We start from the raw sequence: 15251 nt of genomic DNA, 5'->3' as shown, positions 1-15251 counted from the left end.
ATGTATATACTGAAGTGAGCTTAATTTGCATAAATAGATAACTCAGTTTTGAAATGGTTCAAAAATCTTGTTTTTATTATGTTATCATGTTTTTTGCTGTGTTTGAGTTATTATTAGATAATCAAAACAACCCAACTTTAATTTGATTGATATTAATTGGAATGCACAATAAAAAACATGCTTTTGAACAAAACAGAGTTATCTGTTTATGCAAATGAACTCTTCAAATAGAGATATACACTAAATTATACATTTATGCATTTGGCAGACACTTTTATCCAAAGCAACAGTGCCCGATCATATCTGTGGAAAGGCCATATTCACCTTCGCCGCTTCAAAAATGAATGAATGTAGCAGTAATGCATATATATGCGTTGTGTATTTCTTCAACTGTTTTATCTTGAACACAAACTCAATAAAAGCACAACCCTCAGAACACCTGCTTCCCATCATTTGATTATATGATATGATTTTACAGTAGTAATTAACCACATGTTATTTTAGCGGACCGTGTGGTTACCACAGTGGATTTTGGTGGAATGCAGGTGTGCGGCGAGTGTTGTGTGGGAGAGATGCAGCTGTACCTGCCACGCCGAAGGGTCTGCGCAGACCTGACGTTAACTTTTTGGCATTGTTATCCCTCAGTTCCATTCGGCCCACTCGAACAATCTGACAAACAAAACTGATTTTTTCCCTCTTCAGATCTTCACTGCCCAAATCCTAGAAAGACAAACACACACAAAAATGTCAAAAACACCTGGCACGTTATACACTAATAAGGCTGATGTTGTTATTTTGAGAGCTGAAGCAGGTGTGACTGACTAAAACCATCTAGAGCTACACAGAAACTCTTGTTGGTTTAACTAGTCAGGAGGGAAGGATCGATCTATGGATTTGAGAACTGTAGATACAGTGTGTGCAAAGAGTAAATAGCATTTTGCACCATGCTTGGGGTTTGTGTTGAGAGCTGAGGATTCTGGGAAATCAAACTGACCCCTACAGGCCCTGTGGTCATATAACAAATGACCTTTAGAAAACGAGAGCAGCCCGAGTGTGTGGGTACACACGCACACACACGCACAAACCAATGCAATCTATAATACACTTAAAGACAAACACACAAAGAATACCAATAAAAGATAGTGTCTGAGAAACATCACCACATCTAAATGACTAAACATGTGTTACAAGTAACAACTTCCTAGCTCAGAAAATTAGTTTTCTTTTCAAGTACACACACAAACGCACATTCATACACAAGCAATATGTGAAAGCATGCGACCCAGACGTGCTCTCTAGAGACGGTGGTATTGCCCATCAGCTTGTTACCCTTTACAAGCTTTAATGATGCAGTTTTCTGCAACACTTTTATTACCAATTCAACAACTTGCCTGATGAGCGGAAAATAAAGCGTCACCCAATAACGCTCTGATTTCTCATTAAGAAACAATGCAGGAGAATCAAGACATATTCAAATCATTTATATAATGACAACGTTTCAGGACTTGAAGGGATACTTCACCCAAAAATGAAAATTCTGTCATCATTTACTCACCTTCCAGTTGTTCCAAATTTCTTTGTTTTGATGAACACGGAGAAAGATATTTGGAATAATGCTTATAACCAAACAGATCTCAACACCCATTGACTCCCATAGTAGGAAAAAAACAATGGTAGTCAAAAGTGCCCCAGAACTGTTTGCTGTCCTACATTCTACAAAATATCTTCTTTTGTGTTCAACAGAACCAAAAAAGGATAAAGTAATTTTTTCCTACTATGGGAGTGTTGAGATCTGTTTGGTTATAAGCATTCTTCCAATTATCTTTCTCTGTGTTCATCAGAACAAGGACATTTATACACATTTGGAACAACTCGAAAGTGAGTAAATGATGACAGAATTTTCATTTTTGGGTGAAGTATCCCTTTAAGGAATCATATCAGTACAGGAAGAATCATCCGTACACTCATAGATAGACAGATAGGCGGATGGACCGACCGACAGACACGTCACTAAAAATATCACAGCATAAGGGGTCAAGCTTTGTCCTGTAGTGTGACATCATCACATCAAAATGTTTGTGTAGTGTTAAAAACAAGATGTGATTCTGGACCAGCGCTGTTTATGTCTTGTGAAATGGTCTATATTTATTTATTTATTTTATTTTATTAAAAAATGAATAGTATTCATAATTCTTTCGTTTTAATACTTGCCTATACTAAATTATATACTATACTATACTAATTTTAATACTAAAATTCTTTTTTAAATGTCCATTAATTTATCTCTGAATAAAACGTTGTCTAGTATCAATTAAACCAGGACTTTCCAACAGAATATGTTTCACAGTCAATAGAACTTTACAAAACTCACATTTTGTTGGTTCTTCACCTTTTAATAAATGTCCATGAGTAAGCCTTGAGTAACCAATACGACATCTTGTATAAACACTTTAATATAATTTCTCTTCTCAAACTCAAAATATTGAGTGAAACTTTCGCTTATAACAGGGGTCCCTTCATGTAATTGATTATGGTCACAGTCGTTCCATTCGCCACTTTTTGAAAGAATAATTGTTGGTTTCACATCTGATGATGGAAATTGACATTCTGTAATTCTTAGTCCAAGCAGCTCTATCTGCTTTTGAAATGGTCTATGAGTAAATCAACAAACAAATGGCAAATTCATACCTATAAAATACACAACTGAAAAAAAAAGAACTGAATGGAGTTATACGTACAGTGAACACGGCACGCAGGTTATGAAGCTGATCGATGTCTTTTACCAAACCGGAACTGGACCAGCGCACAAGGTAGTTTTCACTGAAGAATACATAAAAACAGATCCTTCGTGACTTCATGATTAAAACCAAGTCGTTACTGTAGCTCAAACGATTGGGGACATTTTCCAGATAACGGACATGTGTGCTTCATAAAAATATCTGCCACAAACAACTATGAAAAAAATGTTTGTGCTTCTTCTCTAGTCATGTTGAGCACACACATCCCAGTGTTGCCGTTCTTCTTTCTAGAACCACAATCCTGTCACAGTAATGAAGTTGTAAACGAATTCTTGCCCCTAACCACAACCTAACTCAATATAATAGAGAGAAATAACAGCTTGACATGAACAGTAGGGATGCAGCAATTCTCAACATAATATTGAACTCGTTCGGTACGACCTACACGGTTCAATAAGTGAATGTGAATGTGAATTGCGGTTCTTTCGGTTTTGCGTTTAAATCATTTCCGTGTGTTTTCTTACTCCCCAAATTGGTACCAAAGTACCAAATTTGATCTGTTTTACACTGCATACGCACATGCAGGGAGAGCGTCTACAGCGCCGTGCCCATTGACCGATACTGTTTGCACGCCAGTCTGTTTACTACCATTACAGCAATCGCAAGTTTGCCTTACAAGTTTGCAAGTTTGCCCGAACCGAGGTACGTATTGAACTGTGGGTTAATTGTTGCATCCCTAATGAAAAGAGTACAAACTTTTAACCCGGTCCTAATGCTAACCCTGCTATTAGCACTAAACCCTCAAATCTGATTGGTTGTCAGGAATGTTGTTAGGGCCGATAAGAATGTTAGCACAGAAAAGCATCCACAGGATCAGGTTCACACACACACGGTTTATATCTGTCACACCACACTGAACTATGTACAGGGTTCAAACGCTGAGGTTCTGTGCTACTGAGGGATGTGAAACATCATAGTTTCACATCGTCACTGCTATCTCAAAAGAACTACAGACTATTGTGGTAAAACACTCTCTGGAATACTTGATTCTGATTGGTCAGTTGCAACAGTCATATTTTTAAATATAAACATGTCTCGACATAGATGACATTATACTTCTTGTTGGTCTTGTTTAAATGTTGTGTCTTATCTTAAAGTATCTCAAAACCTTCCGTTTAACACCCTCAACATCAATACAAAACCCCAACACAAAGTATATAAACAAAAATGATTTGTTTATACTATTCATACGTATTCTTTAAACAATAATAATACAAAATAAGCGATTTATTCATTTTTTATATTTATGTAAGCGTTTAACAGACCTGATAAATTTGGACTCAATGGGATCATAGAGTGACATCAGCACTTCAGCATCTTCTCCGATCTTGCACACCACGTTCTTGAGCGTGACGAACAGAGCGAACGACGGTGTTGAGGCGAACTTTGCCTGTCTGCTCAAATCCAGGTTCTGCTTCTGAGACTGTCAAACATACAGAAATGTTCAGAACACACGATCTGTCAGAGTTTCAGTCAACAAGACTAATGATACAGACATAAATCAGTGTTTGATATCACATGTGCTGGAAGAACGCTGCAGGATAGTGAACATCTGGTCGGCCTCACCTGCGTCAGAACTACTGTGCTTTTGCTCAAATCTGCCTCGTCGACAGACTACGATTAAACAACAGACCATTAATAAACTTATCTTTGAAAGCTGAAGATTTTAGCAAAAGAGGAAATCTGTTTAATCTTAAATATGGTAAATAAAGCAGCGTGTGATTTAGAAACGGTACACGAGCCCACAGGTCACTTTACATCTGGACTGGTAAAGTTCATCTAAATTAAAAGAAGCGTCTGTGAATGACACATCAAAGAGATTTTGGTTTTCTTTGCTTCAAGGGTGTGTTTGTGTGTGTGTGTGTGTGTGTGTGTGTGTGTATGTGTGTGTGTGTGTGTGTGTGCGTGTGTGCGTGCGTGCGTGCGTGCGTGCGTGTGTGTGTAAAACGCCGTTTAATGCTGGGTAGCCGTTCAGTCTCATGCTTTCGGTTCCTGCGTCATGTTTCACATTACAATGCTGCTGTTTCAATGCAGCGGTCAGGGACTTTCTCTGCGGTTTAGTGGCGTAACAAATAAAGTCAGATCTCTGAATAAACATGACATTACAGCTCAAACAAAAGGTGTTCATTAAAAGTCACAGCGGGAGATGATGAAAATAACCGCACAGAGCAGATATACAGTATGAGATATGATGTGTACTGTCTTAACTTCTACAAATGTATTAACATCAAACATGCAAAGGATGATAATGTGGTCAGTCAGTCATTATCCGATGTTAACCCATTGAAAATATTATCAGAAATCTTTTATTTTGTGATAATGACATGCGGCCCATACAGTTCATGAAATAAATGAATTTGCATATTGTACTGTGGGGCTATGAAATAGTCTAGCGGTCATTAAAGACTACATTTAAATGCAGATTAGAAATGAACAGTGCTCCGACATTTTGTGCTTAAATTAAATTATAAGAAAATCTCAATCCAAATGTTACTGCTTTTATTTGTAAAGAAATTGGCTTTTTTGTTGTCACAATGGTGCACAACATATCATAAAGTTTCACCTTTTCCTCTTGGATTCGAGCTTCAATCTGTTTGGATGCTGCTTCGTGCGCTTGGAACAGACTGATAGTGCTGGTGAGATCCGGATCCAGAATATTCCCATCTTTATCTCTCACTACCAGATCCAGGTACAGATACCTGCCAACCGCACGAGAAGAACAGGGGAGAACAAACTGTCATACAACACAAACAGCTGGTTGAAAAACGCAAGTAAAATCCTGATCGATTATTCATTTATATATAGTATATATAAATATACACTGTTAATGTGCCTTGGACAAAAACATCAAAAGTTAAAATGAATAAAATTAGATTTAAAAAAGATTAAAGTTGGTGTGCCTCAGGTTTCAGTTGACACATCAACAAACAATTGACTTGAATTAATAAATAAATAAAAGCTTTAAAAATGGATGTGTATCGTATTGTGCACGTCCATACAAAGATACGGCTCAGGTTCCTCCTCCAGTCAAACACATTTGTTTTTAACTGTATCATCGCCTGCCAGGAGTAAAGTGTCGGTCTGATCATTTGAGAAAATAATCATACAGCCGGTGTGGGAGAGCTGTGCTATTGAGGTATCATTAATATTTGCTGCCGAAAACTGTGCAAGATGAGTTACACACAACACACAAGCAACAGAGAGCAGTGATAACAATACTCCTGTTTTCTAAAAGTCAGGAGAGGAATTACTGAAGAAAAAAAGGGTAACAAAACTTCCACTGAAAAAATAAAGAGCTTTCACACAACCGATAATTAAAGACCTGTGTGTGTTTGTGTACGTGTGTGTGTGCGTGTGCACGTGCGTGTGTGCGCGTGTGTGCATGCGTGGACATGTTTTTTTATCCCGGTGGGGACCAAAACCTGAATGCACACCAACACATGGGGACTCGTGTCACCGTGGGGACCAAAATTGAGGTCCCCAGGGGCAAAAAAGCTTATAAATTGTACAGAACAATATTTTTTAAAAATCTAAAAATGCAAAAAGTGTTCTATGATCTTTAGGTTTAGGGGATAAAATATACAGTTTGTACAGTATAAAAAACATTACGCCTTTGGACTGTCCCCATGGAGATAATAAACCAGACATGTGCGTGTGTGCGTGCGTCAAGGCGATGCACACTAGTTAAGTGTGGATTTATCTACACATCTCTGTATTCAGTTCCTCATACCACACCATAAATTCACAGGATCATCTCATAAACTTTGTGAGTAGTAAAATACTTTTGCCACGGTTACCAGTTGGCTTGAGATTTAAAGAATGAGAAGAAAGTTCATTTAATATCACGTGGGTCACCAAACAGAATTAAAAGGATAATGAGAAATTATGTCAGTGTTGCGTTTTAAACTGGGATAGATGAAAGTGTTTTTAATAGAAGAGAAATTACACAACCACTTTCAAATGAGATTAAAATCACTCGCAGGCAAAGAAATACCGCAAGTTTAGTCATTAAGGTCACTGATTTCTTTAAACTCCTAATTGCTAGTATGAACAAAAATAAGAGTGATGCATCACTAATTAATTATAAATTTCTGAAATACTTTCACAATGACCCATCACAGCAAACACAGACTCAGAATAACAAAAATAACAGAAATTAAAAGCTCATTTAAAGACAATGTTTTTGTAACAGGGCAGAATCGTGACTAGCGGTTTGCACGCTCTATGTTTTAAAACAAATGCTAGTGTGCATACTTGTTCCCGTAGTCCATCTTGGAGGTGACTTTCTGCTTGAGTTCGGACAGCTCGTCCTGAGGCAGCGTGCCGGACAGGATCTGAGAGCGCCATTCAATCAAGTCGTAGATCATGTCCCGGACCGTGTTAAACATCTCACGCTTGTCGCCCTGTGGACACAAATTCTGTTTGAAAGGCTGCGATGCTTGTTAATGAAGCCGTCAGTGTGCTCTTAATCACAGCAGACAATCAGATGTCACACGGCTTCCAATTACACAACTTTACACCAACCGTCAATGACCTCCTTCAGGAACATAAGACAAGAAAAATGAGTTTTAATCGTGCTTGTACAAATGACACAAAAAATGCATATTTGAACTCTGTCATGACAACACAAAGTGTCATCAAACATCAAACATCAGGTGTGCTGCCACACTGATGATGTCATAACCCCATCATGATGTCTGCTGATGATGTCAAAGAAATCCAGGTGATGCTGATGATTGGTCAGGTACCTGACCACATTAATGATATCAAATGCTGACTGTATGATGTCATGCGCATGATGTCATAATCTAGCCTGTGTGCTGACTGTATGATGTCATGCGCATGATGTCATAATCTAGCCTGTGTGCTGACTGTATGATGTCATGCGCATGATGTCATAATCTAGCCTGTGTGCTGACTGTATGATGTCATGCGCATGATGTCATAATCTAGCCTGTGTGCTGACTGTATGATGTCATGCGCATGATGTCATAATCTAACCTGTGTGCTGACTGTATGATGTCATGCACATGATGTCATAATCTAGCCTGTGTGCGGACATGATGTCACTGATTGAATGTGGTCCTGTTTGTTGTCAACTGACCACATAAAGGTCCCTCCATATGGCCGCCCATTCTCGCAACGTAGTCGTGACCTCGTGAACCAATGGCAGCTCAGTGGGGATGACAGTTTCCTTTTGGCTAAAAAGAGAGTGAGAGAGAAATAAATAGGAGAGGCGAAGAATAACAAAGATGAAAGTCAACAAGGACATTAGACTGAAGAGAGAAAGAGTCACAGCTGCGTGGGCAACAACAGACTGTTTAAGTACATCTCACTGGATTCGTGTCAGTAATTCCTGTTTAATACAGGCGTCTCAGTCTCATTCAAATCCCTTCAAACCAATGAAAACTAATTACCACCATCACTCATCAAAAACAGCTGGTAATGAAATCTGATGTGGCCTGCTCAGAATCACACATCCAATGTTCACCGGTTTGCTTTTCATTGCTTTAAAATCCGACTCTTAAAGTTCTCATTAGGCTAGCACTTGGGTGAGTTATTTTACTGGAGAGATGTTGTTAACTGTGTTTAGGAGTTAATGCAAGCTGATTCATGGACCAACATAAAAATACATTTTTGGGTAAAATATTGGGCAAATTATTTAACCATTTTTATTGCTATTTTTACTTCTGGTTAAAAACGTTTTACATAACTTATATATAATTTTTTTCATATAGCCTGTCAGATGTCTTCCCCATTAAAGCTGCAATCCGTAACTTTTGCCTATCTGTCGCCATCTATGTTTGTAACATAAAATTGCAGGTTACTTTACATATCTCAGTTTTTTCAAATGACGTAAAACTAGGGCTGGGCAGTAAAATGATAACGATATGCATCGACAATGCACCTTTATCAATAATGATTTTTTTTTTTTTAAATATAACGCTCCAAACTTAACATGTATATAGACATGAATTTTTGTTGCACAACTCATGCCCAGTCACTGGATCATAAACAGCCTTTTATTTTCTTAGACAATGCGAGCATTTTGTTTTATAAATAGTCCGCTTGTGCAATCTGCAAGTTTGGATTTTGCTTTTACAGAGAGATCATTAATCATGATACAGTGTTCATTCCATGACTACGCGGGCGCGTCCACGCATTCACTATTTAACAGCGTATCCATCTCTGACATCACACACATTGCAGCTATTAGTCATCACAAAAGTTTATAATTTGCATGCATTTTAAAGTTGTGGCTGTTTAAACTTTAAAGCGATTTGACTTTTCTTTGGACATATGAGCGTGTCGCGCACATCTGACGCGCATGCACACAGACACAGCACAGGTACAGAACTAAGTTCTCTTTCGTGTCTTATTAGCTATTTAGCTGTAAAATGCACACAAGATTATGCCAAAAACACACAACGTTCTCATAAACACAGTGGCTAATGTTAAAGGTGAAGTTAACAGTGGATGTGTATCAGCATTAGCATTAGCTCTTAAAGTGACAGTAACCTAATAAACCTAAAGCTGTCTTTGTTATAATAAGTCTATTTATTACCAAAACACTTCACAGTAATACAGTTAAAATAGGGAAAATGTGAATAACTCAGTGGTAGAACACATTTTCAAATGGTCTTAATAAAGGCTATTAAAATGTATATAATCATCGATATTGTATGATACGAAACATTATATTGATGATACATTTTTCAGCTGTATCGCCCAGCGGTGTAGTCCTAACAAAAAAGTGGTTTACTATACTATACAACATTACCCACGACCCCAAATGCCAAAAAATATAGAAGTCAGTGTGTTTTTTTTCCTAGTGACATTTATGACAGTTAAATATGCCATTTATAAATATTTATATATATATATATATATATATAATATGCATAATTCTTCACTTATGCTTTAATTATGAAGTTATATCATTGGAAAAAAACAGGTCTTTACTGTTCACCACAATACAATATTTTTACAAAGCATCACGTACACATGATTAGGTAAAAACATATGCAAGATTTTACTTGGTACAGAAGACAGATGTCATTTTGCCAACATTACCATCTCTGTGTGAATAATTGTTGTTAATTTAAGGGGAAGATATAAATGTATGAAGTTAAATGTTGTGGTGAAAATACCTTGTTTTAAACGTAGAATAAATATAACGAGGAAGTTTAAAAAAAACTGTAAGGATTACAGAGAAAAGGTAAGGACACAGAGAGAACGTAAGGATTCTGACTTGTGAGCTTTTAAACAGTAGGGCTAGTACGGAAGTGCTTTGTTTTATTTAAATAAAGCTAGTATTAAAAGTTGTGACAAATATTAAAGTGATACTTCACCCAAAAATGAAAATTCTGTCATCATTTACTCGCCTTCGAGTTGTTCCAAATATGTATTAATTTCTTTGTTCTGATGAACCCAGAGAAAGATATTTGGAATAATGCTTGTAACCAAACAGTTCTCAACACCCATTGACTCCCATAGTAGGAAAAAAACATTGGTAGTCAAAAGTGCCCCAGAACTGTTTGCTGTCCTACATTCTACCAAATGTTTTCTTTCGTGTTCAACAGAACAAAAAAAAGGATAAAGTAATTTTTCCTACTATGGGAGTCAATGGGTGTTGAGATCTGTTTGGTTATAAGCATCATTCCAAATATCTTTCTCTGTGTTCAACAGAACTACACACTTGGAACAACTCGAAGGTGAGTAAATTATGACAGAATTGTCTTTTTAGGGTGAAGTATCACATTCGGAATGCATCGCAATATCTTAAAGAGATAAAGTAGCGCAAGATAACCAGTGAATTCAGTGTCAATCTCTGCCGGGACGGAAGAGAGTACCCACTGCCGGTAAACACACTTTAAAGCAACTTTGACTAAAAGTGAGCAGTTTTATCAATGTTATGCTAACTGACAGCTTCAGCGGGACTCTTTCAGTCACTGACAGGACGAACTCCTCTCTGGCGCGCTGCCAACATTGACAATGTAGCTACAAGCTACTCATGAATAACAGTAGTTAAGTTACAGCTTAGTTACCCATCTGAAAAAGTAGTTAGCTACACTACAAGTTTAAATAAATAGAGAAGTTTAAAACTATACTATATATATTATCATGGTATTGTTTATTTATTATTTTCATTACATAAGATTCATACTTAATACTAAATAGGATGGGTGTTTCGAACTTTAAATATTTACCCACTCGTCCTTTATGATCTCTTCTCAGTGAAGCGTAAAGCCACTATACATAGTTACTGCAGTAGATGGCGATAATGAACCACTTCAGTTTGTGATACAGTAAGAAGAAGACATGACACAGCGCTGCTCTGAAGGCAGAACGGAATGTAGCTTTTGGTCGCGCTACACCGCTACTTTCTTAAAAAAGTAATTAACAACTGGAAAAGCTACACTGTTTTAAAAGTAGTTGAGCTGCCGCCAAGCTACTGAAAAATGTAGTTAAGTTAGTAGCGTCGCTGCTTGTAGTTAGCTACTCCCCAACACTGTCGGTTGTCGGAGGCGGGGCCGCGGGATATTCTGTGTATTTTTTAAGAAATGCACTAACTGAATGAAAGAATGCGTGTCTGAAAACAAAATAAGAAAAAGGCGATAAAGTTAAAGGGAAAGCAACCTTAAAAGCTTGGAGACAGCAATATACTGAGGGTGTACGCTCTTCAGAAGCCATTATATGCAAACAGCGCTATGGAAAAACGCTATGCGACGCGTATGGCCCCGACTACCAGCCCTATGTAAAACTCTTTCAAATCGTACAAGACATCTCATAAAAGCTTATTAATGATTATTATTGTGTATTGATGTACCGGCTCACTAACGGATGTTTAATATATTCAATAAAAATACTGACCCATTGCCTTCAACTGTCGCCTCTTTCAGATGTATATAACACGCAGGAAAGACGCCCTGTACACAGGAAAAAAACACCAGAAAAAAATGAATTTCCTTTCTATAATTTACAAGCCGAACAAGTCTTTATTAAACATTGAAGAAACTTTTCACACAGTAGTTTACCTTCTTTGATTTTCTCCTCAGCCGATGCCCTCGATACCATCCTGAGAACAGACAGAAATACCATGGCCGTCACATGAAAATGCCAACAATTAGATTACAGACAGACGCCACAGTGTCCCAACAGCACGTCTAGTGCCACGGGTAACGGGTGAAAACAATATTCTGAGATCACGTTGTGTTTTATAAATCTGTGAGTGAGGAGAATACAGAGGCAGCGGGGCATTTCATCAAGGTGTGAAGAAATCATTCAGCGTGAGAGCGCGTTATTTAGAGGAAAGACCTCGTGTGAAAACGCCTGTGTGGGAAGACCCGAAAACGTGAGAGTTGATAGAAACAGAGACACCGGGGATTTATAGAGGTGTGTAACGCTGACCCCAATTCTATGACTGAATGCAGCGATACGGCAAACAAATGCGTTTTAAAAAAAAGGAACAAAGACGACAAGAAAATAAATAAACCGTTCTAACCAGACATGACAAGTTTCAAGCATCACTGTCCTCACAGAAATAAACATATGTTAGGTTTATTATACACACGTGTGGAGCAGGATAATGGGCCAATGAGAAATCACTGTGGGCGGGACTACACATCATGACAAAACAAAGATATAGAGCGGGACGTATAAAGGTATATACCACTGCGGCGGATGCCAATGCCAACCCCAATGTTTTTCTGTCTCGTGTATACCGCAGTATGTAAATGAGTGGGCGGGGCTAAGTGTGTAGGTGTGTGTGGATGATGGTCTCACCTTCAAATGTCTCCAGTATGTGTACAGTGTCTCCGATTTGCAAGGACAGTTCATCCTCACTGCGGGCATCATAGTTATAGATGGCTGTGTACACACAACACATAGCACAGTAGTTAGAAATAACGTTCACATTTGATGACACTAGTCATTTAAAAATCCAAATCAATCATTAAACAGCAGCATTATGACAAATTTCATGCCAATAACAGAGTACTGGTTTCATAGTCAAACATGATGTACCAGAATATTCATATAGCTGATGGTGAAGAGAGAGAGAGAGAGAGAGAGAGCGCTTTTGTATATCTCCACATCTCTCTCTCTCTCTCTCTCTCTCTCTCTCTCTCGCTCATCCACACAGGTAAGAGATCAAATAATTAAGTCTTTCAAAGCCTTCACACACATTCAGTGAGTCTGCTGAAATACATTTAGAACACACAGAATGTATACATCATCTGTAATATGACATACTCGAGAATGAAGCTTCATTTAGGTCAGTGGTTCTCAAACCTTTCAGATCAAGTACCACCTTTGATAAAATGACACATTTCAAATTAGGGCTGCAACAACTAGTCGATAAAATCGATAATAATCGATAATGAAAATAGTTGTCAACGAATTTCATTATCGATTAGTTGGTCTGTGACGTCACTTGCGAGCTGCGCAATTACAAATCAGGCGCGTCTTCTTCCCTTTTAAAATTACAATTTTAGACGTGTCTCTCTGTGCAGCCCGAGCTGCTCTGTTTTTAAGTCCGATGTGTCTCTCCATGTACGCGTCTCTGCATGCAGTGCGAGGTTCGCAGTTTTAAAGTCAGATATGTCTCTCCGTGCATGCGTCTCTCCGTGCGGCACAAGTTGCGCAGTTTTAAAGTCGAACGTGTCTCTCCGTGCGGTACATGTTGCGCAATTTTTAAGTCAGACGTGTTTTGCATGAATCTCTTCAAGCCGCGCAGTTTTATAGTTTAAAGGGGAGAGGTCTTTTAAATGACAAAACTAAAGATTATATTAGTGAAACCCAATTTGTGGCTAAATGCTCTGATTTGGGGGTTTATTTTGTTCAGAGGTGGGAAGTAACGAAGTACATTTATTTGTACTGTACTTAAGTACACTTTTTGAGTATCTGTACTATACTTAAGTATATTGTTTTCTAAGTAGGCCTACTTTTTACTGTACTTCACTACATTTGAATGACAAATATCTCACTTTTCATGCCACAAAAAAATAATGATTTCCTTGGCCAACCGTCCCCTCCCTCCCACGTTTGGGAGAGACTATTGCCTATTGTTATATTATTTGATATCATTATTTTATTTGTTAAATATCTAAAAGCGTTGTGTCACGTGCCACAGACAGGGCTGTCTTTATACATTGGTGGCTGTGACGATATTATATCAATACGGAATCTCTTGACTTCTGCTGTTTCGCTGAATTACATCCACAAACAACACAAATAAAACACATTCTCTGACATGTGCAACTTTGATCATTGATGAACTCTTCTCCATGGTGTTATTGTTCATTACTCTATTGTGGAGTGTGTGTGTGTGTGTGTGTGTGTGTGTGTGTGTGGGTGTGTGGTTTCCGTGACCTTCAGTCCCTATCCATTATTTCACACAAAGCCCATTCTTGCTGGGAAATAGTGCTTTGAAATCTAATGAAATCCCACTTGCAGTGTTGTCCGTTCACAGGCTCTCCTGGGCTTCACCGCGGCCTCTGTTCTCTACAACATCTCTGTGTAACGCGCGAAAACAAGCAAAGACAGGAGAGAGAAATCAATGGGAAAGAGGTGAGACGTTTCTGTCTGTCTGTTTCCTACACAAAGCGTCTTCAGAAGAATTGAAATACAGTGCACTAAAAGTACCGACTACTTGAGTGTTTTTAAGTGATTGTTTATTTTTAGGTGAATTATTCAGGGTTTTTCCTGGCTCAAAATGAAGCGGAGGAGGTGCCGACCTGATCTTGTACACACACACACGCACACGCACGTGTAGGCCTACTGTACCTTTAAGTGGCTTAACCAAACACTTTACATATTAAAACATATTAAACGTTCTAAAAAATTTGATGAAAATGACAATTATTACGTTAGATAAAATATTACTTTTATTCAACCAAACAGACATGTTTTTAAATCAAATAAAGCTTTTTATGCTTTTCAACTACCCTTTCAGCTAAATGAGCAAAGCTCATTCACATCCTGCGTTCTCTTGTGGTTCACTGAGCTTTAAACGATTCACTGAACTTTTATATTCGCTAGTGACTGAAACGTTTCAACAGTTTAAACGAATCGGTTCAAATGAGTCGCTCTGTTCGCAATGTGCGTTCGTTCATACTGACGCACTCGCTGTGTGTACAGTGAAACGCTGATTCCACGAACCATCTGCACAGCTCAAAACATTACAATGATGTACGCCACGTTAATTTAAGAACCCTTTTAAGAAATTGAATTTACTAGGACGCAAAACAAACAATATTCACCTGAACAGCCGCGAAACACAGTTAATACAGCTCCTAATATAGCTCTTGTACCGCAACTCTTCAGCGCCTCACTGTGCTGACAACGAAACAGCGCCTCCCCTGTGGCGTAATAGCGCAACTGCAGTTACAAATGACGTCTGTTGAATACACGCAGTGTTTTTTGTGAAGACACCCGACATAATTTTGGCGA

General features: G+C 38.2%; 1 protein-coding gene across 2 annotated transcripts in view; it reads right to left on the bottom strand.

The window, feature by feature from the left end:
* dock1 (dedicator of cytokinesis 1) overlaps positions 1–15251 on the bottom strand; it is a 187637-nt gene that overhangs the window by 148626 nt on the left and 23760 nt on the right. For both annotated transcript variants that reach the window (XM_057359090.1, XM_057359091.1), the window contains exons 2-10: positions 12585–12668; positions 11837–11877; positions 11673–11728; positions 7903–7999; positions 7053–7201; positions 5362–5497; positions 4064–4221; positions 2739–2820; positions 585–720 (exon numbers count right to left, since the gene is read on the bottom strand). In XM_057359090.1, coding sequence (XP_057215073.1) covers positions 585–720; positions 2739–2820; positions 4064–4221; positions 5362–5497; positions 7053–7201; positions 7903–7999; positions 11673–11728; positions 11837–11877; positions 12585–12668 — 939 coding nt within the window. The remainder of the gene's footprint in view (positions 1–584; positions 721–2738; positions 2821–4063; positions 4222–5361; positions 5498–7052; positions 7202–7902; positions 8000–11672; positions 11729–11836; positions 11878–12584; positions 12669–15251) is intronic.

Source organism: Triplophysa rosa, linkage group LG18, assembly GCF_024868665.1.
Source record: "Triplophysa rosa linkage group LG18, Trosa_1v2, whole genome shotgun sequence".
NCBI lineage: Eukaryota > Metazoa > Chordata > Actinopteri > Cypriniformes > Nemacheilidae > Triplophysa > Triplophysa rosa.
This window is presented reverse-complemented; position numbering and strand designations above follow the sequence as displayed.